Here is a 25588-nt window from a genome sequence, read left to right as displayed (position 1 = left end):
CGTCCGACTTCGTGGGTTGGAGGACGAAGATGATGGAGCGGTGGCCCCGACGATGAGTATTGACAGCAGCGCGAACGGTGGATTTTGGTTGGAGAGATACTTGCCTACTCTTTGGGCCTGCATTTGGAGTGGTTGGGCCTCTTGGGCATTGAACTGGTTGGTGGATCTCAACTTTGGGCTTACTGTTCTAGGGTTTCAAGTGGGCTGGATTACCCTTTTGCTATGGGGTTGGATGGATTGGGTCTCTATGGCCCATAGTACTGTTTAATTTTTGTTTGGGTCGCAAAAACCAGTGCCTTAGTTGAAATTGTCTGCTTCGAGATTTCTAGGTTTTTGTTAGAATAATGGTGCGTGGATTTTCTAAAAGGTGGGTGTACTGAGGGTATGCTAGGTTCCTATGCTTTTTTAGGATAAGATGTTAGGATGCTCTAAGGAATGATTCTTTCTGTCGACCCCATAGGGGTGTTTCGTTTTTGTGTTAGGTTTAATGTTAGTTTCTACCAAAATCACTAAAAGAGTGTCTACGTCATTTTTTTAAATAAATTTTAAGAAGAACTCATTTCTACGTCGAACCTAATACTAAGAAATATTTTTATCTTCTTCAGATCATAAAACTATTAATCCGATCTACTTATGTAAGCCGCTTGATCCAATAGATATTAACTTAGGTTTTCAAAAAAAAAAAGCCTTGGATTGGCAATTGACAAAATTGGCCTTAACTTGTGGTCCTAGTTGAAAACGTGTTAATCATTACAAGGAGCATTTTCGTAAATTGTCCTTCTGAGAAAAAGAGATATGATATCTTACCCCTTGCATGACATTATCCTATCAAATACACTCATCCCATATTCTGACACTGTTTTTTTCTGGTTGGAATTTGCTTTTCCAATCTCATGGCTAAGATTCAAATCCACTCACTACTGTTTTTCCTTCCTCATCAGCAACCAAACTTCTGCTTTTACAACTCCATACTTCACTTCAAACCCCAGCTGGGTGTTACATTTTAAGTCTCTAGTCCATCACTTGATGGTGTCAATGTTGATATGTATTCAGCAAAACCTATTGGCTTAAGATGGTGGTGGTGAGCAGAATCACCAGATGACAGGGACAACAGTCCTTAACCACCAAACCCATCTCTTGTTACCTGCAAAAGATCCACCAGGGAGCCAAGAACTCCATTTCAGGTCGAAGGAGCAAGAAAGCTTGTCACTTTTGAAGAGATGCAAGAACATGGAGGAGTTCAAGCAAGTCCACTCCCATATTCTCAAGTTGGGTGTTTTCTGTGATTCTTTTGTTGCAGGCAATCTTGTGGCCACTTGTGCCCTCTCAGCATGGGGAAGCATGGACTATGCCTGCTCGATTTTCGAACAAATCGAGGAACCGGGTTCGTTTGTATGCAACACCTTGATCAAGGGGCATGTGAAGGCTTTGAACTGGGATCAGGCATTGCTTGTTTACTGTGAAATGCTTGAGAGAGGAGTTGGACCTGACAATTTCACTTACCCAGTTGTTCTCAAGGCTTGTGCTTGGTTAGTGGCAATTGAGGAAGGGATGCAAATTCATGGGCATGTTTTCAAGCTTGGGCTTGAAAATGATGTGTTTGTACAGAACAGTTTGATCAGCATGTATGGCAAGTGTGGTAAGGTACAACTTTCTTGTGGTGTTTTTGAGCAATTAGTGGATCAAAAGAGTGTTGCTTCTTGGAGTGCTATAATTGCAGCTCATGCTAGTTTGGGTTTGTGGAGTGAGTGTTTGAAGCTTTTTGGGGATATGAGAAGGGAGGGTTTGAGGGCTGAAGAAAGTACCCTTGTCAGTGTGCTCTCTGCTTGCACTCATTTGGGTGCACTTGATTTGGGAAGGTGCTGCCATGGATTTTTGTTGAGAAACATTAGTGCACTCAATGTGATAGTAGAGACTTCCTTAATAGACATGTATGTTAAGTGTGGGTGCCTAGAGAAAGGGTTGAGTCTATTCCAAAAGATGACCAAGAAGAACAAATTGTCTTACACCGTGGTGATCTGTGGGCTTGCTATCCATGGACATGGTAGGGAAGCTCTTGAGCTATACTCAGAGATGTTTCGAGAAGGTTTGAGACCTGATGATGTTGTCCATGTGGGTTTACTAAGCGCTTGTAATCATGCCGGCCTAGTACAGGAGGGTCTCCAATGTTTCAAAAGGATGAAATATGAGCATAAAATTCAACCTACAATTCAACACTATGGTTGCCTGGTAGACCTCATGGGCAGAGCAGGAAGGCTTGAGGAAGCAATGCAGCTTATCAATAGCATGCCCATTACACCAAATGACGTCATATGGCGAAGCCTTCTTAGTGCTTGCAGAGTTCATAAAAACCTGGAAATTGGGGAGTTTGCAGCTAACAAGCTGTTCCAATTGAACATGCATAACCCTAGTGATTATGTAGTCCTATCGAATATGTATGCACAAGCTCAAAGATGGGACAATGTGGCAAGAATTAGAACAGAAATGGTTTCCAGGGGCTTGACACAAACACCTGGAAGTAGCTTGGTTGAGGTGAAGAGAGAAGTGCACAAGTTTGTTTCACAAGACATGTCACACCCCCAATGTAAGTGCATTTACGAGATGATACACCAGATGGAATGGCAATTGAGATTTGAAGGCTATTCTGCAGACACGACTCAAGTACTGCTAGATGTAGATGAAGAAGAGAAGAGAGAGAGGTTAAAGTATCATAGTCAGAAGTTAGCAATTGCTTTTGCACTCATACATACATCTCAGGGATCTCCTATAAGAATAGTTAGAAACCTCAGGATGTGTAGTGACTGTCACACGTACACTAAATTTATATCAATGATCTATCAAAGGCAAATTACTGTAAGAGATCGAAACAGGTTCCACCATTTTGAAGATGGAATTTGCTCTTGTAAAGACTACTGGTGAGTTGATTATATTCTCCTCCATTTTGGATTGGGTCTTGTTTTTTTTTTTTTTTTTGCTTTTGCTCATTTCCCAATATATGTCATTCACGAATAGCAAGTAGTTCATAGAAACTTTTACATGAATCCCAAACTCAGTGGAGAAGAGATGCCATTTACTTTAATACAAAAATGGAGGTCATTTTATCCCTATATTTTTCAGTATAGTTTACCACTTGCAAATTGCAAAGCCATTTTTAAGAAGATACAAGCGAACTGCAAGTGACCCGAGTGCCAAAATCACTCCACTACAAAAGTTGCGATTTTATTTTTATTTGTTTTTTATTTAATTCTTCTTCCCAAAGTTCCTACAGGTTGTTTTGCAACTGATTATCCATGCTATGATAAAAGTGATTCTAAATTTGAGTTATCCTTGGAAAAAGTTTGAGATGTAACCCCAAATAATTCTTGGAAAACCAGTCATCTACTCATCTAGTAATTGTGTTGGTTTAACATGTAAATTTTGCCTTCATATGAGTTCTCTCTTTTTTACATTATATAGAAACAAATTGAAGTATGAACAAATTGAAGAAGCAAAACAAGGGAATCTAATTTCTCTGTTTGTTATGATTGGTAATAGTACAAGGCTTCTTGACTGGGAATTTTCCCTTTTATACTAACTCACTTTCAAGCTAAGACAAACTGATTTCAATAACTACTTGTATAGCAACTGAACTTATCCTCTTCTGGAATCATCCTGGAGATGAGCAGTGAGGATGCTAGCTAACTTCATTTTCTTCATTCACAATTATACACTTTACATCCCCCTCATACTAGTACTTGGGGGACCAAGAACTAGGTTGCCGCAGATATACATAAATTGTGCAGTGCGAAGTCCTGTGGTAAAAGTGTTGGCAAACTGGTCAAGTGAGGGAACAAATTGCAGTCAATACAAGCTAGTGCCCTGAAACTTGTCTCAACCAGAAGGAATGAGTGGCAGTGCCTGGGATAGCTACATAGGATGAGGCCTGCCTACAATGCAGTACTAGAGTTCTATCCCGAGTTGCAGAAACAAATGCCTTGTGATTGGAAATTGTAAGCAAAGCTGGAGTGATCATTGAAGAGCTAATAGACATTAAATGAGGCTGATGAGTCAGTTCAGATAACTGAGATGCAACTGCAACTGGCAGAGGATTAAGAACTTTTGACAGATAAGGAGGTTGAGAAGTATTCTCACTTGGCAAGGCAAGACATGGACTGATTTGAGTAGCAATGGAGGCCGACAATGGGGTGAGAGGTAAAGGAAGCAGCCATAGCTTGAGTTGTAGGTTGTGATGTTTTTGAGATTTTGCAGGTTGGATGTCATGTAGTTGGTCGCTCCAGAATAGGATAACCAAACTTTATGTACTGGTGCATTCTTTTGACAGCAATCCCAGTATTTTGCTGAGAAACTCCTCCATCATATAGAACACCACCATTTGGATTAATAGATCCAGTATTTGTTTGAGGTTGTGCATATGCAATATTTGTGTGATGAAAGCCACCAAATTGTTGGGGAAGGCCAGTAGGCAAATATGGTGAGGTATGAGCAAAATTTGCACCAGGAGGAACAGAAACCAGAAGATGCATTGGGGACATCAAGTAACCACTACTCGACACAGAAGGAAACCACATGTTTCCATTTTGCATCATGGAGTTAGCACCATATGCAGTATTAATAGTAGGAGCAGATGCAGTAACATAGTTGGTATTATTAGGCAGACAAGCAACCTGTGTAATTGGAGATGTAGGACTGCTAGATAGAGCATTCACACTTGAATTGATCATACCAGGTACAATACAAGTAGTAGAACCAATATAATTGTAAACACCATGAGATACATCAGCTTGAGGTAGACCTAGTGTTGCAAAAGAGCCTCCAAAACATGACACAGGGCTAGTATTGTTTGCAGCCATTGCAGTTAATGAGGATAATGGGCGAGTCATATGCTTTAACTCTAATTCAAATTCAGCAGATAAAAGCAAGGACCTCACTTCCTCCATACTCGTAGAATTTTCCCTGTAATAATTTGTCTAGTTTGTCCATACTCAGTAGGAAGACCAGCAAGAATAACACTTTTAGCATCTTGATCATTTATTCTAACTCCTACTGCAGCCAAATGGTCTCTAACACACTTAAACCGCAACAAATATTTGTCTATGGAATCTGAACCCTTCTAAATATTTTGTAGTGTAGCTTTCACTTGCATAATACGAGATTCACAAATAGTGGCATATCTTTGCTTCTTGAAGTTGGAGTTTGTTACTATCTTAGTTTCTTACTACTTAGGGTTGGAGTTTGTTCTAATATGATGTTGCATCATATATGACTAAGTTGGGTAATGATTTCATCAAGACGAACAAGGACTGAGTTGCAAGCTTGATTTGAAGTTGCCATTAGAATTTGAGAATGAACAGCTATAATCTTGAAAGGAACAGACCAAAACCAAGGTTCAATGGAAATGGCAACCAAAATTTTGGTAGTCTTATTAAACAACAAACAAATATGTCACATTCAGATGAGTGGTGTATATCTTACAAAACAAGATGTCGAATAAGCAACATTGAATCAAACAAAAGAAAGAAAAAAGAACTCAGCGGCTTATAAGATATTGAAGAAAAGTAATCACTCTTTTTAGATGCATTTTAAGGGTAGAAACTGGAAGCCTGTTTTTTATTGGTAAATTTCAATTTCTTATCAAAAAGAAAGAACCTTGAATATTTTTGTAGACTGAATTTAATTTACTCGTCTGAACTGAATTTAAAGCATGAGAATGTTAACATCTTTGTAAACTCTGCACAAACTCTAAAGAAGACAAACTATAAATAAAATTTTTATTGATTAGTAATGAGTGACTATTTTGTTGTAATTATTCAAGCAAATTACAATTGGTCGGTGTAAGAGACATTTTTCCTTAACCATGACTAATTGATTTAATATCCACTCTTAACACAAGTCCTTTCCAAATCCTATTTTCTCACCACCTTGATAAACTGCTCTAGTTTATCACATAAAAAAAGTGAAGGATAAACTTAATCAATATGAACCGAGGAAATGGATGAGGTAATTTCCTTTGTTCGTGGATCAGCAGACTCTAAAGAAACACCATGAGGATCTTCTCTAACTAACAAGGCCAAAACATTGAATGAGCTCCATGATTTTGTCACGTGGCTTCCAGAATCCCCTAAGGTAACTGCAAATACTGCATCAAATCCACCTGCTCCAGGAACTCCGGCCAGCAAAACTCCTTCCATACTCATAGTAGCATCCAAAAGCTTTGTTTGTGATTCTGGCTCTATCTGCAAATTTGTGAAGCCAAAGATTCAAGGGGTGGAGAAAGTATGTTAACTTCCTAAAGTCTAATCAGAATTTAAGATAAAAAAGAGGGATACAACCACATCTTTCCCAATTGACAGGAAAGACTGACAATATTAATTAACTTTTCCTCGCTCCAAGTTAATTTGCAAACAGAATCTAACTAATCAACTTCAGATCTCAAGTGCTCCTGTGCATGGGCTTAAGCTTATTTTGTTCTGGCAATTGGGAATAATTTTTAAATTTTGCATGAAATGAGGGAATTATAATCCTAAGAATCACCTTGAGTTTGCATAACCTATTCCCTAGTTTTAGGTTTTAGCTTTATATTTAAAGTAAAAGACCAGCGTACTCTATGTAGTCTCAAAAACAACTTCAATCCCCCTCAATCACTCAGCAGCTTCAGTTCTTTACTTGCCCTTATGAGGCAGCTTCTGATTCAACTATGTAGAGACATGAATATTATGTTCATTTCTACTGATATGGTGTATATCTACCTATGTTTATGTTTTAATGTGCGTTGCAGTGTTGGTATTGGTTGCACATTGATTTCCGAGACCGACATCTATCTCTGCAACTTAGTTTCCTTAAACTAGCCATTCAAAATGACAGTTTAACTAATTCTTGAAAGTATAGTACATGTATTTTCTAGAAAGAGATCAAACTAAAAGATGTAACATTCTATTGATAATTATTCTTTAAAAACCATCAGCAAAGGCCCAATAATATCTATAGCAAACATACAAGAATCCACTTAAAGAAAAGACATACCGGAACACCTGCAGCCTCACCCATCTGATGCATATGAAACCTGATCCCAAGCATAGCATCTCTTGCTCCTAATAATGCTTTAACTATTGCTTGTTGGTTTGGATTACCGACTTGCTCTATCCACTGTTCATGCATTATATAAAATTGTCTCAGACATAAAGTTGGGGAAAGACAACAAAAAACCTAATGGGTAGGAAATTTAAAATCAATATGAAAACCAAAGTTTCAAATTTGACGATGCCATGAATAGGAGTAAACGGGTTGGACTTGCATGAGCATGACAGATGTTAAAGTGGCCCCGCATCATGTAAAATATACTGCCTCTTCTGACCCGAAATGTCCAATAAATCCAAAATGGGCTAAGTTTGATTAGTTCATTTTGTTTTAATAACAAAAGATGAGTCAAAGAACTATACCTTGTCTGTTTTCAGAATGCTGCAGCTGTCTATCACGCATTTATAGTCATCCCAGTGTTTTTCCGCCAATTTGCTTAGAGTATTGAGTTGTGTTTCAAGGGCTGAATTTGCCTCTGACAACTTTCTCAACGTGTCCAAAGATTTCTCAGGGTCAGACTTCTGCCACTTTTTCACAGCACCTACCATTGATGGAGTGGATGATCCTCCAGTCCCTGGTTCTCCGAGTAACTGCAGAGAGCAGTATAATCACTTAAAAAGCACGTGCTTCCATTCTTTTAGAGGTAAAAAACAGAAAAGGAACTCTTAACATGATTACACCATTTTTTTTTTCTGAATGGGCACAGAAGAATGATGAAAGAAAAAAGAGACATTGGAATGCAGCCTTTTAACTGTGTTTATTAAAGTTTTCGAACAATTCTAAACTTCCTGAATTAAATTTGTCAGTCCAAAGTTATCAATGTTATGTTACATCATGTCTACCTCTACATTCAGAGTTAACAAGGAAGCACAAGGCTCTTTGGATGAACCACTAACTGCTCCCATTCTACATAGGTAATCACAAACATATCAAGGAGCATCCAACAAACCATGCAGCGGGATGAATTGATGTGGGATATTTTACGGATTACTTTTCAAGACAGGTTAACATATGATGGGAACTTAGGATTACTAATACAAGTAACAAGAAAGAGCTTAGCAAAGAGTAGGATGTTAAAACAATTCAAGCTATGGTTCAAAAATAAAATAAAAATTGAAGATATATTACCACAAAGTTTAAGAACCTGAAAGGTACAAAATATAAGAAAACCTAACACATATCACCCATTTAGAGGATTAAAAAGCATTTGATTACTAGACCGAACTGGGCATATGATATTCTTTTGCATCCATGACCATACTTACAAGTGCATGCATAGTTAAGTGAGCAAAAATTAGAGATATTAACATGCTTACAAGAGTCATCAATGGTGGCAAACAGAACTTAGTCCTCTCATGGTCCCACTTTCCTTTTAGGATTTCAAGAACGACTTCAGGTAGTGGAGTTCCCATCACTGCAACCTGAAACCACACAGAAACAAAAATTACAGGTTGAAGTTTTCAATGGATACTTGTCTAAACTTTTCTTAAGCGTCCATATTTTTTTCCACTTATATCATGTATGTACTTATAGCAATGTATTGAGATAGAGTCAAAAAGAGAGATGAGCTAGTTAGGACTAGAATCCTATAACAATGTATTGAGCTAGAGTCATATATCTACCTCCAAGTACAAATCATGTAACTACTTTCATGAGATGAGTGTTTGTTAGGGTTGATGACGGCTCAAATGTAACTAATGGAAAGTGAAACAAAAATATTTAATATATATTAGGGTCATAGTCATACTAGAAACATTCGATAGAAGCTAATATAGATTTAAGATAGGATAAATCGCATTAGTTTGCAGTTAGTCAAAGAACATAAAGGCATCCATGATATTCCTATATATTATCATCACCAACAAAATTTTGTACTACGAAAACTTTACATCATAAAGGTATACGAGTACTTAGATTTTACAGCTATCCTGGCGCGAAATGATGCATGTCGGTATATCCTTACGTGCATCAAAATCGAAAATTTGGAAGGTAATATGATTGAGAGCATGTGACTCTCTCGACGCCAAAAGGTAAAAAAATTATTCAAAAACATAAAACAGCTGGATATAGATAACAAATGTTAAATTTACTCTAAAGACTTTGATAGGGGAGAGAATAAACCACAGCGACCCTGAAGTCACTTCATAAGCTTTCTAGTTTGGTGAAATACCATCTCATAATGTTCATAACCACATAACAAACAACATTTTGACAACTGTGATGCACAGTGCACACACTAGCAGAACTAACATCAAACCGACTGCACAGACAGAGAGAGAAAGAGAGAGACCTGTGCAGAAGAAATCACTTCTGGTGAAAAGCGGACATAACGGTGACTTCCATAAACTGCAGAGCTAACATCAAAACCACTGCCCACTTTTCCCTGTGCAAGACAGTGAGCAGTTTGAGCTATCACATGCACTGTATCAAGATCTGTGGTGTCCTTTTCTTGATGAAGCACGGAGGCAAGATTAACAACCCCCAGGTAATGAAGCAAAGCAGCAACAACAGCAGTTGTCATTGCCGCAGAAGAACCCAGTCCAGTTTTTGCAACTTCAGGCTTACAATTTTCTCCATTTGATTCCTCGGCATTGAAGGTAATAGATGCAAAGGCAGGAAGTGCAGCCAATGCATCTGGAGTCAAAGGCAGACCACGGGCTTCAATCTATGAGAGTCAAAATTCAGCAATATCTTGAATTAGGAAGTTGGATTGAAATTAAAGAAATAAAAAATGCTCAAAGTTTCAGAAGAAACTGATTCTTGGAAGGTTAATGCTTTCTAGAGTTTCAGCAAGTGATTTTGTATTTTAAATTCACAAAATTGTGAGTGTGGTCAAAACAATATATGACTCTATTACTGTATACCAGGCTCTGAGATATTCAACAAGTCAAATGAATAAAGGCCACAAGATAGTTTAATTAAACGGAAGAAGAAGCACAAAGGAGTAACATACGTAATTCCGATACGAATAAAAGTCATTGCTTCCTAAAATCGTGATGTCAAGACCTGCACGACTAATTCAGTTCAAACATTAGATTATTCAACACACACACACACACACAGAGCTTGTTATCTTGAAAAAGTAAATGGAAACAGATGGAGAATTAAACATTACCTTGCAATAGTAATTTCTCTAATGAATCCTTCTTGTCCTTGTCCAGTGTTGCTCGAGCAGCAGCCACACAGTATTGCACTGCTTGCTCCACAAAAGGGTTCCTCGAGTCACTGAAACTCGAAACCACTCAAAACGGTAAGCAACAACACCTTAATGACTCATTTAGCAACATCATTATCACCTGCACTCACTCATTTAATAGGAAAGCAAAAACAGAACACCCATAAAATAGTTCAAAAACCAATGATTACCCTTTAATCAAGATCAAAAATTTAACAGCAAAGAATGTACCCTGAAGAAACGTTTTCAAGAGTTAAATCTTTGAGTGACAATTTGTAGATGCTTTCTCTAGAGAGCTGAGGAGAGGTCAATTTCACATCGGTCCATTTCTGAAAAACACCAAAAAAAGGCAAAGGATTTGAGGAAACAAAGACGACCCAAGATCTCAGATTAAGAGAGAGAGAGAGAGAGAGAGAGAGAGAGAGAGAGAGAGAGAGAGGGACGCACCCAAGCCCAGCTGTCAGGCTTGAGGTGATCGTAGAGCGGTTTGACAATGGCGAAGAAGCGAGCGTTGGTGCTGAGCACGAGTCCGGCATTGGGTCTGTCGAGAATTAGGTAGCCTCCGGTCAACAGAACCTTCCCTGGAGCTGAAGCAACTCTGTGAAATTCGACATAGAAATTCAAAAATCCAATTTCTTGGTTTGAATAATTCACAAAGTAAATGATGTTTGATTGAGAATCGGAAACTTACACGGCCATTGCTGTGATCGGAGGCTTCTTCAGAGTGGCAGTGAAGTCGTGAGAAGTGGGTTCTGACGTTCTGACTTCTTCGGTTTTGACGTTGCGCGGTCGCACCGGTCAACTTTGTCCTACCGCCCACCAAAGTCACCAACCTTCTCAAACATTTTTGTATGTTTTTAAATAAAAAAAGTAAAAATAAAAAGACTAGATAAAATCAAAACTAGGCCGACCCGATTCTAATTGGTCGAACCAAAAATCACTCGAAGCAGTAGGTGGAGGCCTTATTCTCTCAACTTTACTCATTCAGTAGAGACTAGAGAGTGATTTATATTGGCAAGAGCATCCATTGTTGTGAAATTTACTTCCCTAAATGCATATATGAAGCCAATATAAGAGAAAATGTTTGCAACCTGTCTGCTTTCTTAGATAATGATCCTTAATCTCCAAGCAACACCTCATTTTCCAATAGCACAGTTAATAACTAGTTGCCGAGTGCTAGTAGCACAATAAATGAGCAGTGAAAGCACCTTCAACTAGAACATGGAGAAGACATTTTCTTTTAGCTTTGATCAGAACATCACAAAGAGCTATAGCTTCTGCAAGAGGAATTAATACTAGGACGGAAAATTCTTTTGGACAATGCTAATATTGGGTTGTCATATATAAACTTGAACTAACGAACCATTAAAGTTGATCTTGAAAGTATTTGGAAGAGAAGGACACCAGTTGATATGAATACTAGAATTAATTGGTCTAACAGGAGGCGGATTCATCATTGAGAAAGCTTGATTGATAAAAGTGGCCCTTGCAACCATTGCAGCTGGAGAAAAAGGTTCTTTCATGAAAATACAATTATTTCTTGCTTGCTAGCAGATGGTAAGTATTGCTAAAGGTGTGACATGAATTGTTTCGTTTTTGGAATATGCATGTTTTCTTATTTTTAGGTATTTTGTTGTTAGGTGTGCTTTAGTGCTTAGATGAGTAATACTTTTTTTTTTTTTTTGAAGAAAAGAGAGTTACATATTATTAAGCAATTTAAATGATTACAAAATACATTGAATAGCCAATGAGGACGCAGGAAACAAAAGTGCAATCATATCTAATAGTTGCATTACGTGAACAAATTTCCTAGGGATATATATTCCTACATATAACTGTACTTAGAAGTGAAAAAATGTCTTTACTAGCATTAGTTTGCTGAAACCGGCATTATCTTTACTAATTAGGATTGAATTTAATACTATTTTTTTCCTTCTATTTCTCTCTGTTGACTTAATCAAAATTTCCTTGTGATTATGATCTAAGCTTGATTGGAAGGGGTGGTGCCTCTCCATGACGCGACGGGGAAGGCAGAAGGATGATTGTGGCAATCCGACGAAAGTGGTGGGGTGGCGTAATGATTGGTCCATCGGTGGTGGCCGTAATGAGGTTGGGCCAGGCTTTGTTGGTGGCTTGTGATCTTCTAATCTCTAGGGTTGGTGCTTGGGCTTGGTTCCTACCTGGGATATGTCTTTTATTTTGGTTTGTAGTTTTATTTACTTTAGTTGTTTATTTTTGTCTCGCCTTTGGTGTGTAATAAGTCCTGCATGTATATATATTTTGTAGGGATAGTCGGGCTTACTACCTGTGTGTGCATTCTAACTCTTTAAGTGCCTTGTCTGACTTAGAGAGGCGACGATCCATTCTGATTAAATGGTCGCAACCTTCTAGTAGCATGATGAAACTAAGTGTCGTCGGATTTACTTTCCGGCAACAACATTGTAATACCCCAGAAATTCGTTATTATTTTTCGAGAATTTTTTGGAATTTATTCAGTGATTGTTGAGACGATTTCGTGGTTCGGGAATGGAGTGGAATTATTTCAGACGAATAATTATTCGAAATGCATAGTTTTAGGGGGATGCAAAGGTTGACTTTTTATACATTGGGTTTCTCCAAAAACTTCTTTCACGAAAGTCGTAGAGCACGTCAATACGAGTTCGTGGATATGTGGAACACGGAAATTAGAGTTCGTATGAAGAAGTTATGACCGTCTGAAAGAGTTTTCATTCTAGTATAAATTGATTTTTTCCGGAAATTATTCATAAATTCCAATTTTCCTGTTTTGGAAATATTCTCTCTCTCTCTCTTCTCTCTCGGCCGAAACCCTCACTATCAGAGTTTTTCGACTAATCCGACCCATACCCGACAGACCCAACCCGGCTTTTCCGACGAGCTTTGGCGACCCTAAGCGATGAAACTGGCACAGACCTGCTCGCCTCCTCCATCCGGTGCTCCCCTCGTTGGTGGCTTGCACGGTTCTCCCCCAAGGCGGCGGATCGTAGCGGCGATGGTAGACCCAATCGGAATTCTCTCCTCCGGCGACAGCAAGGCGTGAAACTAGGCTATTCTTCTCGTGGGAGCTTCCTTTATCGATCCATGGTGGTGGTTGTGGACGATTCTAACTGGAGAAGGATCAACTAGAGGTGAACAGTGGATTTCAGCTTGTGAGCTTGATCCCAGCCGATCTAGGCCGATTTGGCTTGAATCCCAGGTATTAAAGTCGCTCTACTTGGTATTCTTGACATTTTGGACGGTTGGATTAAGGTGGTTTTGAGTTTTGGTCCGGCGGTGCATGTGCAACCGCTTGTGGCGGCGCTTGGTGGTGATTCCGGCCATGTCAGGGATAGTTTCTGGTTCTATATACGATATACTCATCGATATGAGTATTTCGATATATAAAACGTAATTTTTGGAGATCGTATGAATTTGTTAGGGTTTTTAGTGATTTCGATTCGTTCAGTTTTCGATCTGTGAGGATCCGACTGTTCGATCGACTTGTAGTTTTGTCATATCGATCGTGGATATACTCTGGAGACTTTGGGTGGTCTCGGATGAAGTTTCGCCTCGATTGGCGTTACTTTTGGGTTGTAGTTCTATTTGGGAATTCGAAGTTTAATCACTTACTTTGAAATTAGATGCTTTTGTACCATAAGTGGTATTAAGATGTGACCTTGTTGTGATTAGGTACATGGAAAGTGTGTTGAGTGGATTGCGGCGATTAGTGCTTATCTCGATTTGTGTGTGAAGACGCAGCGGGATTCAGAGGTGAGTAATCTCACAATGTTCATTTACGAACGGAGCTACCTTTATTATTTTGAGAGTTATTTATTTAACTGCAAACTATAGTTGGTATTATTAGGCATTCCTGAGGAAATGACTACGTGTATATATATATATATATATATATATATATATTTACGTGAAACATATATGTTCTTATGAGTGTGATATGTGATGAAAACAATATGCATGATGTTGTTGACGTTATTGTTTTGAGATGTGACTTTTCGGGAAACAATATATTTTGGAAATGATGATTTCTCTTGTTTTGAAAAGTATTGAGATTTGTATAACATTTTAGATCCAGTGCGATTCGCTTAATGTTTTAATCTTGTCACAGACGATGAGCAAGATTGGGAAATCTTTGAGTAGATTTATGGAACATTTTGTGTCCAGTGCGACTCGCTTAATGTTTTGATCATTGTCACAGATGGTGATCGAGATTGAGTCACAGATGGTGATTGAGCTTAGGTCATAGATGGTGATCGTAATCGGTGTAACATTTTTAAGTCCAGCGCTACTTCTTTAAAATGTTTTGATCTGTGGAGATTGGGATCGAAAGACCAGATGGGTCTGTTCAGATGTCATAGATGGTGACTGTCATAGATGGTGACCAAGGCATGTTATCGGGAACCACGTATTTGGCTTGGCGAGTGGTTACGATCAGTTAGAGCTCTAACCTGTCTGTCGGGGTACTATATGAGGGTAACTACGGGTTACCGGAGACTCATGAGTACGGGTTTAAAAGAGAGTCTTGAGAGTAGTATTTATTTTATTGTCCATGAGGGACTTTGACTTTCATATTTGAATTGTTGAGATTTCAGTAAATATGATTTGTCACAGAGTGACACTGTTTTCTTTGGAGAAAAGGTTGTTGAGTTTTGGAAAAGAAAACAATGCGTGAGTTGTCTCCACAAGTAGATTTGAGTGGATTTATCGCAATTTGTGTGAGTTGTTTCCTCAAGTTGATTTGAGTGGATTTATCGCGGATTGTGTGATTTTGTAATTCGCTTTCGAGCATGAAAATGATTTCAGACATTACTTCATGTGGTTTTGTTTTGAACTAAGATCATGAAGTTGAATGCTGATTTGACGTTTGAGCATATAGATTTTGTTACGAGTGGACTTACTGATGCATGCTATTGAATGGTGAGAAATTTATAGTTGATGCTGCAATATATGCTTATTGACTGTTAGGTTGAGAGGACTTAAGCATGTGTTTTTGTTTGTGGTTATTGAGTTTACTCATACAAGCTTGCAAAAACTTATTGGGTTTGTGGTGCAAAAGTTTACTCATACAAGCTTGCAACCTGATGCATTATTCCATGGTGTAGGGGTTTATCCTGCAGGTTAGAATGAGCGTGGTTGAAGCAGTAGAACTTTCTTGCTGTTGCAGTGGTAGGTTTACTACCTAATTGTGCTACGCATTGATTAGTCTTCCGCTGTGTAATGAGTGTAGTGTGTGCATTTACTTATTGAATTGATGTTTCAGTTTAATTTGTAAACTTTGCTTAATGTAATATGTGACTCTAAAGAACGAGTCTGTATTCACATTGTGGGTTCGGGACATCGTTGGTGGCCTTGTTTAAAGTAAAAATTTCACAACTATTTAGTATTGGTGTCCGAACCATCACTCTCGGTGCTTTGTATTTGATGTAATTGTATTATTATTTGTGTTTGAAATTCGGGGCGTGACAAACATTGTAGGAAAGCTACTATGCTTCGTTGTAATCGAGTTATCTTTCCGTTATGTCATCGCTAATCAAAGCAAATGGAGTAGCCAGTAGAGAATTCTTTGTTAGTTAGTGCATGGTTGAATACATTCATTTTGTGGAAACTCCTGATATCATTTCTAGACGTACTCTAGATACTTATTGTAATAAGGGGTTTAGGCTCAATATCCCCCCTTGTATTCGATAGTTTCATTAATTAAGGCTTAAGGGCAGCTGCACCAGCCCTTAATTAAAAAAAAAAGAAGTTATTTCACGCTAATTTAAAGTTTAGTATGTTTTTAATAGAATGAAACACATGATTCCTCCATATGAAAACTTCTAACTATGCCTGTAACGACATTAATTTACATGACTCTTAATATGTCTACGTTAGTCTTATTATCGAGAAGTTCGACTTAAACTATTAAGGGCTAAATATTTGTTACTACCCTGTGGTTTAGGTCCAAAATCAATTCAGTCCATGGACTTCTAATTTCATCAAAAACACCCCTATACTTTCAATTTTGATCTAATAGGTCCAATTCGTTAATATTATGCTATGGGTTCAACTTATAGTTGGATTATTTTATGAAAAACTTTTTATTTGATAGATTTCTAATAGTGAGACCCACTCCTAAATTGACTATGCATGCCACCTCAACACCACATCATAAAACATAGGCCATATATGAGCCACGTCAACAAGTTAAATGACTCAATTATCGAAAGACTAACAGATTGGACCTATTAGATCAAAATTGAAACTGCAGGGGTGTTTTTGATGAAATTAGAAGTCCAGGGACTGAATTGATTTTGGACCTAAACCACAGGGTAATAACTAGTATTTAGCCCAACTATTAATTCTATTTATGCTGCATTTATTGGTAAAAAAAAAATTACTATTATTAAGATCGTTGTAATTGTTATAAAGTAGGAAGAAGATGAAGAGAGAATTGGGAGGAAATAGAAGTGTTATCATTCAGTCTCATTAGCCTCCTTTATATAGAGGTAGGGTTTACATCAAAATACATAACTAATGAGTATTTACATGGACATCCACATAGATAATAATATTTACAATACTCCCCCTTGGATGTCCACCAATGAATGATGGTATTGGAGGCGCTTATTGTTGCCTCGTTAAAAAACCTTGCCAGGTAACAAAAACCCAGTGGGACAAAAATAACCCTGGTCAAAGGACAAAAATAGCACAACGCGCATATGTCTTAGGTATAATGCTTCTGGATGCTCCCCCTGATTGTTGCAAGCCTCATTCATGTATGCGATAAGCTACATGTACCATGTATACTAGTTTGATGTGTCTATCACTGAAGTGAGACCATGTGTGCTTTGCATGTAGGGGCTCATCACAAATTTTCATACTTGTAAAGTTTAAGAAATACCAACAAAGCTAGACGATTTTCAATAAGCCTTACCTCATATGATAAGGTTAGAAACAATCTCATATGCTCAAATTCATACACAAAGTAATAGCTAAACAATATAAAGAAATTGACACATTTAACTTTGTATAGTTTAATACATTGAAAAATCATCATGGCCGGCATACCTAGCCATACACATCAATATCTTTGTGTATTAATATGTCTCATATAAGCTCTTCAAGGGCTCTAAGTAATTTATAACTTTGCGAAAGTTAGAATATGTTGCAACATTATATTCATAATTTGAATTCGAATTCGATTATTTAGTCTTGTCATATTACTCATTGAGGCAATTTAGGTCACGTTAACTACAACGGAATGAGTACATATGAGCTAGCTTAAGACTCTTTGATTCCATGAGTGAGCTTCAAGCTCTTTCGACCTTTCATGGACTTGCATTTGAATTATTCATGTATTTGAATCCCTTGAGGATTTGATAAGCAATATGCTTACAATGACACTTTACTTTTGAGATTCTGCTTTTAGCAATGTGTCTTTAAGATCTTCATAATATACGATGACAATGTGCCATAAATCTCTCGTCAATATAACAGCTATATGTAACACTGTACTTATAGAAAATTGTAATTCGTATAAGGGAAGGTATTCATAATCTCATGTCTATAAATAGACATTGTGTCATAGTGATTTATCTTCACTTTTGATAAATACCCTTTTTTAACTTGTAGGGCTAAAGGTCCAAGTATTTCATCACATTTCAAATATTCAATTTCATTGAAATTATCTCTTTCCAATTTGGCCAATAATATACTTTGTCGACATTCATAATGAAACGTGGTATAGCGTCAATACAACCCTTAATGATTTTTGGTAGCTACCAAATGTAAATTATCATTGATGATCATTAATCATAGATCCCACACATTCTTATATGCATGCATTAGCTGTAATAAGCTTATTGATATCGGGTACCCATGCCACTTCTAGGACAATCACCTTTTATAGATGAATTATGTAGAATGTGGATCTTTTTACGTATAATCTCATGTCGAGCACTATAGGGCTTGTATGCTATTCCCTTTTTGGGAGGTTAAAACTTTAGACCTGGTGGATATAATCCACACGAATTCACGCCGTTATTCAAATGACAATAGTATTTCCTCCCCCTAATGGTGGGAAGACCGTCTTATTTTGACCATGCTCAAAAGATGCATTTAAAAATCTATCACTTTCTTTGGAGTGAAGATGTTCATTGGTTGGTGGCGAACCCAAACCAAGATTTAGGTCAAAACATGCTTTGTTCATTAGCATCAACCATATTGATTTATTATTGTATCACCAAGACGTCATTTCCTAATGTCGTACCTACACCCTCTGTATGTGTAGCCATATTCGGAGTTGTGATATTGTTTAATGACATTCTCTTTAGGAGAACTATGTTAATTGGATACACTTGCATCCCACAAATCAAATGGAGTCTACATTGTTTGTATTAATATGGTTGGTCTCAGGGACTTTAACCCAAGCAGATGCCTTTGCATTTAGCATATAATTTTGTCACTATCTTTTATCTAATCAATAGCTTAGATATTTCCCAAAATCAAAATGAGATAGTGGATAAATATCTCACACCAATTCATATCGTTCTTCAGGAACAATCTTTCTCCCCCTCATTGCAGGAGGATTGTCTCATTAAAGTGACAACTTGCAAATATGCAGTAAATAAACAATTTGCTTGCATATAAGGTTAGCAGTCATCAAAACTTGTAAGTGATTCCATGCAACATGGTAGACAAAAGATGACGTAACCTGTCATACCAAATAGTGTATTTGGTTCATTGAACTTTTGGTTCATGACATTACATATATGCCTCAATTTACTGTGAAAATTCGATAAAGTATATATCCAATGGCATAAAGTCTTCTCCAACCATATAGGAATCGAAGCAATTAATGCAACAATATTTCAAATTCGGTAACATCATAGTAGCTCATTTAGAGCCATAAATCAAGATCTACAACTCATGATATGAGTGTTACCTTAGCTTGAGTAAACATCAATTGTAAAATATTGAGAATTGCTATAGACCAAATTCATTTTGAACTGTTGACAAAATGTATACTTGAAATTTCGAGTTAAAGACTACAATTCATAAGAACAAGTAACTTTATCATGTGGAGAACCTCAATTTCTGTGTCACATATAAATGTGTAGTCATAAAGAGGAGGGACTTCAGGCCCTCATATAATTGGAGATCCAAGAAACTTGAGGTTTCAATTTTTTCAATTTATAACAACTTCTTAAGGAACATCAGGTTCCTAGATAATCAGAATAAGAAACATTTAGTTTCAATGGAAACTCAAGTGGTTACAATAAATTTGAGGAATAACACAATAGTGCTTTCAACTTTGCTTATTATAAGCAAAAGACGTCAGACATGTGAGATGAATCTTAACGTTCTTATTAGTCAATGCAATTTAATCTGACCAGTGCCTTGACAAAAATCCACCGTATAGTGTACCGTAGACACACGCCCAATTTTCAATTTCCTCACATACGTGGATGTTAGGACAATATTTATATTGACTCATGATTTCTCTCTTGCCATGATCCACATCTTGTGGCATTTCATGCTATAGCCATGTCAGTTGGTTTTCTAACTATAGAATGAGACCATGAGAGGGTGAGGTTATACATCATAGGTAATAATATTATGTGCTCTTCTGGAGCCATCAATCAGATATGTAAAATCTGAGATGATTATTATATTTTCTTCATGACCATAACTTATAAATGAGGGATTTTAGATAGTCATCTAGTGAGTATGATCATTGAGGAACTTCAAGTCCTCATGTAATTAGGGATCAAGGAACTACAAGTTCCGATCTACTTAATTACAAAATAAATTATGATTAAATCATGAGTAATTGGGGTTTCAAGCTCGAAATTTTTATTATTAGAACTACAGGTTTTAAGATTTTGTATGTTGAACTTCTGGTTCAAATAAATTTAGTGCCCGAAACTTCAGGTTCGAGCAACTGAAGTGAAGTTTCAAGTTCACTTTATAACCAATTTTTATTTTGTACTCAAAGCTTCTAGTTTGAGTTTTTACTGTTAGAACTTCAGGTTCTACTATATGGTATTTTGAACTTCTGGTTCAAAAAATGTACACTCGAAATTTGGAGGTTCGAGATATCAGACTGCTAGTCAGTATAAAAAAAGAAAATTACTTTAATAAAAGAAAAGGAATTAATAGAATGCGAGCAAATAAATAAAATAATAATGGAAAATTCTAGTTCCATTAATGAAGAGAATACACAGAACTTCTAGTCTGGTTAACTTCAAAAAAATATTTCTCTCTCCTCTAACTGTATGAGGGTATCATATGTAGAACCTCAAGCTAAATGTATGGCTTCTCGCTTTGGCCAAGTGGCCAATATTGACCTTCAAATTCACATTGTCGTACAGAGGAGGAAACCCCAATAGCGACAAAAATTTTGAGGAACTTCCAGTCCTCTTATAATGATTGGGGATCGAAAATATGTGAGTTCATATACTCAAATGTGCTGCAATGCACAGTTGGAGCATTTTGGGCCTAGGTAGCCTTTGGGTTTCCTTTGACAAAGTAAAAAAAAATATATACTCAAATGTATAGGTACAAGGATCTTCTGGCCCTCGTTAATTGCATAAATTCTGAAGAGCTTCATGTCACAATTTTCTAATTTACATTTCATAACCCTTGAGGAACTTCAGGCCCCATATGATTAGAGTTCAAGTAACATGTGATTTCGATCATTCTATAGTTCTGAGGAACTTTTGGCCCTCATTAAGCTTTGAGAAAATTTCATGTTGCAATTTGATTATGTAACTCTTGAGGAACTTCAGGCCCTCTGTAATCGAATCAAGAGACTTCAGGTCTCGATCTATTTTGATTACAAAATTACAACTAAAAATAGGTGTGAGTACACCATTTCAATTTTTAAATCAAATGAAAGAATAAAGTGAATCAAATGGTCAACATAGATAAATACATACCTGAAGTTCTTCCAATTAAAATACTGATATATGCCCAGATCATATATATGCATAGAATTGTGTAACTGGAAGTTTTTCCCTTAAAATTATACAAACTTGAGTATGCCAAATTGTTACAGCCTACAAGACAATAATGAATCATAGTAACGACATCCTGAGGACTAACAGTGCTATAAAGCCAATAATTTATATATTGAATAAGACAAATCTTATTAATTTGCTGTAAAACAAATTGAAAAACATGACCCAGTGGCCTTTCGTTATGAAAAATTTGGCATATAAAGATAGGAAACACATAGGCATGCCAAAATATATGAATGATTATCAAGGTTTAGCAAAATTGTGCAGCATATGAATTCAAAATATAAGAATAAGAAGCAACTGAATAGTCAAAGTAACTTAATAAATGGAGACGACCCATTCCGTCACAAGTCAGAAACCAAGACCACCATGAATCTTTAACACACTGATGAAGCCCAATTAATATTGGTCTCTCAAGCATGCTGATCAATTTACTAGTTATTAGGGATAGACATCTTATCTACTATAACGAACCCAGTACACTATAGCTAACAAAAGAAGAAGATGGACCCTCACAAATTTGAAAAATGCGCACCGATATGAAAAACAGATTCAATCAAGAAACGATGGAAGTGGTATGTGCAATAGAAAATACGCGATCATGACAAGAACAAAATTGGGAGATTAACTTCCACATCGTACAGTGAGTATAGATATTAAACTCATAGATCAAAGTTAAGGTCAAAAGCAATGAGGCTGCACCAAAAACTTTAAGATCATCATGGAGTCTAAACAATAGAGCAAGCGTGCTGATAACGTGTTATAAACTAGGAAGAAGATGAATAGAGAATAGTCGGGAAGAAATAAAAGTGTTATCATTCAGTCTCACTAGCCTCTATATAGTACATAGCTAATGAGTATTTACATGGACATCCACATAGATAATAATATTTACAACAGTAATTACTTTTATCGCCTATAACTGCAACCCCAACTCGTTCCAGCCATTTATATCCTTGTTATAATTAATGTCTTTCGTACGAAAAAAAATCAATATATACATATGTGTTTATTTTTTCATTAAAATCCAACATATAATTTGTCATTTTTCTTTTAGACGGAAGATATATTTCCTTATATTGATTTATTACAAATTAACTCTAACCCCTAAATGGAAGGAACATAACTAGAGGTTTTGTGATTCTTGGTACAAAGCACCTAGTAACATCGAGGAGAGGAACGCGCCCCACGCGCGCAAAAGGAAAAACCCGGAGTAAGTTAGTTCTCTCCCGGCCGAACGCTACCGGTGATCCTGCCGTTGCTTTCCTTCCTAGGAGGGGATGTCGTTGTTGGTTCGTGGCGGGCCCTCAGGGCAGGGATGCTGTCTAGGGAGGAGGGTTTCGTGCTCTTGACTTCGGATTGGGCAGATTGTTCTCGATCTGTCCTTCTCCGATCGGGGGAGACGACGGTTGTGGGGCTGCGGCAAATTGTTTCTGACCGGCGGTGTGAGATGGCGTCATCGAACAGGTGATCTGGGTTATGGCGGATGAGGGAAAATCGCGGCAGAGGGGACCCCCGGTGGGATCTGTTTCTGTCATGGTTCTGGATCTGGTTGCGATTGTCAACTGGGTGTAGAATCTGTATGCATATTGGCAAGGTGGAACGGCGGGGTAGTGTTGATGGTGCTTGCCAGCTGCGGGAATGGTTTTCTGCATTGATTGATTACTACAGGGGGAAGTGGGTGCTGGGCCAGGCCCCTGTTTTTGGGCCTTACTGGTGTGGCATGGTTTCCAATTGTTCTGGTTTTAGTTGTGTTTTAATTAGGTTTTTCTGTTTGGTTTGTTCGGGTTTAATAAGTCCCTACTCTTCTGAGCTAGGGTTGGTCTCCTACTCTGTTGACATCGGAGTTGGTCTAGGTGTTCTTCCATGTAAATGGTGTCATTCCCGAGGACGAAGACAATTTTGTTCAACTCTGGTTTACGTTTGTTGTTAATTTGCTGGTAAGCGATCCTTTACACGTGGTCTAGTACCTTCGAACACTGTGTTGAAGAGGACGCTGCCTTCTTGGCGGTTGATTACAAGGTTTTACTGGAATTTTCGGGTTCATATGCTCAAAGTAGCCTTGGAAATGGGCGTTTGGTGGTTAGAGTTTGGGCCATTTGGCCTGATGGTCTCTGTAACCACGGTTTTCTTGGGGTTTTGGTTCATGTCCCCCCCCATTATAAACTTTATTGATTAATGGATAATTTCTGTTCTAAAAAAAAAGAAAAAAAAGCACCTAGCGCTTTGGCATGCGACGGATGTGTGTACCAAATTCTTGCTAATTCTGGACAAAGGGTCAATTAGTTAGATCTTGACCTCTAATTCTGCTATAAATAGGGGCTACATAATTCTAGACTGTATAAATAGGGGCCCATTTTTCATCCTTTAAACCTATTGGAAGGGTAAATGGACATTTCAACCAGTCTTTTGAACCCCAACACCGACCAAGAACTGCATCGCAGCAAGATTAGGCTCTCTCATCTTTTGTTGCAAAGACTCATGGTGCTCACTACTTAACAAACTAGTGGCACCACTCAACACTGCAATTGTTGAGCTGATATTCAAAGTGGATATCGCCCTTTACAAGCAACTCTGCTAAACATAGAAAATATCATCCACTGTAGAAATGGTAAGACTGTTAGGCACATGCTCATCATGTTTAAGGTTAGCCATGACCGCATGAGGTAATTAGTCCACCTAAGCTTGCAGCTCTTCCGTTAGCCAAATAGCCACCCTCAAGTATAAGGGCCAAGTTATAGTGTAGGGCATTATGAGTAAGGGATATCATACCCAATGAAAAACCCACTCTAGCTACGGAAAAACTAAAGGGTGCTAGATGAATATGCAAATGTACAAATCACAAACAAGGGCTCACAAGTGAAGCAAAGTTCATGGTGAATATTGTCACGCCCCGAATTTCGAATAAAGAAATCCGAATCCGAAACACGATAACTTAACACGCACAAGAAAACACTTGAATTTTTTTATATTTAAACTAAGCAACAAAACAAACCAAGCTCACAATGTTAATATAGACTCGTTCTTTAGAGTCACATATTACATTACAGAGAGTTTACAAATTAAACTGAACAACAATTCAATAAGTAAACACACTCACTACTCAGCGGAAGACTCAAACCGAAAGTACACTTCTACATCCAAGCTAGGATAGCAACAACACCTCAACTTCGACGACTGTTACTCTGACCTACACAATAACCACTACACCATAGAACAGTGCATCGGGTTGAAACAACAAACCCGGTAAGCTTTTGCAAGCTTGTGTGAGTAAACCTAAATAACCGCAAAACACCCTTCCAACTTAAGGACAACAAATCAACATAAAATTAATTCCAACATCCAAATCCTTTTCTTTTTAAGGAAAATACCAGTCACCACCTTGACATCCAAATCCTTTGAAGTCTCAACAACAAAACCAAAACCATAGTAATCCTTGAATATAGTTATGTTCAGGAGATTACATTAAAATCAAACAATAGAAATCATAGTAATCCTTGCACATAATTTAGTTCAGGAGATTACATTAAAATCAAACAATCGAAATGAGTATGAAAATCATAGTAATCCCTGCAAATAGTTTAGTTCAGGAGATTACATTAAAATCAAACAAAAGAAATGGAAAAGGAAAATAAATAAGGAAATTAAACAACTCACGCTAAAGCCAAGAAATCGCCCTTTCAACTCAAGTAAAAACTCCCACCTTTTAAATACAACACCAATGTCCCTCATGGACAATAAAAGAAAGAAACACCTGAAACTCTTTTTACAAGGGTAGTGAAATATGCACTCCAACTTTTACAAACCACACTCCCTCAATATTGATTTTACAAAATTACCCTTACACTTTTAGCTATTGAGAGTCCCAGAACTCCTGTTGTCCTTGTCTTCCTCTTCACTTCATTTTCTCCTTCTAGCTCTCTTAACCATCTTCCTATCAATTGAATTCTTCTTTCTTCCTTATATCTCATGATTCTCATCTAAATCGATATGCCCAATATTAGATAGATTTTATCTTTGGATAATTAGAGATTAGGGTAAGAATTGCAATATCAAATCTTTCAACTCAAAACTCAAAAGCCTACGAGGTCGATCTTCAAAGTATTCTTCCCTTGCCAAACCCAATTCAGTCTTCACCTGTTAAATGCATCATAGTAGATCAAAGGTGCAGATGACATTGATAATAGGAATTGGAGTGGCAATACATCATGAGAAGAGACCTATTCTATCCTCAGGCATTGGACTGCCTCAACTGATTGAAACTTCAATAAACCTTTTCTGATCTCAGATCTTTTACTTTTTATGGGTTAGCAGCAAGCTT

At 37.4% G+C, this 25588-nt stretch overlaps 2 protein-coding genes across 2 annotated transcripts; one reads left to right on the top strand and one right to left on the bottom strand.

Annotated features, from left to right (window-relative positions):
• Nucleotides 1–842: 842 nt before the first annotated feature.
• Nucleotides 843–2944, top strand: LOC112175423 (pentatricopeptide repeat-containing protein At1g31920). The gene has a single exon (XM_024313097.2). It carries the CDS (start codon nucleotides 1099–1101, stop codon nucleotides 2917–2919), a length of 1821 nt encoding a protein of 606 aa, XP_024168865.1. The 5' UTR covers nucleotides 843–1098; the 3' UTR covers nucleotides 2920–2944.
• A 2802-nt stretch (nucleotides 2945–5746) lies between these two features.
• Nucleotides 5747–11101, bottom strand: LOC112179396 (phosphomevalonate kinase, peroxisomal). Its single transcript, XM_024317794.2, has 10 exons — nucleotides 10941–11101; nucleotides 10697–10847; nucleotides 10481–10578; nucleotides 10190–10299; nucleotides 10028–10080; nucleotides 9365–9739; nucleotides 8391–8495; nucleotides 7437–7664; nucleotides 7021–7143; nucleotides 5747–6233 (listed from the first exon to the last, which is right to left on the bottom strand). The coding sequence occupies exons 1-10, from the start codon at nucleotides 10946–10948 to the stop codon at nucleotides 5967–5969; spliced, it is 1518 nt and encodes a 505-aa protein (XP_024173562.1). The 5' UTR covers nucleotides 10949–11101; the 3' UTR covers nucleotides 5747–5966.
• Nucleotides 11102–25588: the final 14487 nt, after the last annotated feature.

The sequence above is a fragment of the Rosa chinensis genome, chromosome 7 (assembly GCF_002994745.2).
Source record: "Rosa chinensis cultivar Old Blush chromosome 7, RchiOBHm-V2, whole genome shotgun sequence".
NCBI classification, from domain to species: Eukaryota; Viridiplantae; Streptophyta; class Magnoliopsida; order Rosales; family Rosaceae; genus Rosa; species Rosa chinensis.
The sequence above is the reverse complement of the archived record's forward strand: the minus strand, read 5'-3'. Positions and strand labels throughout refer to the sequence as shown.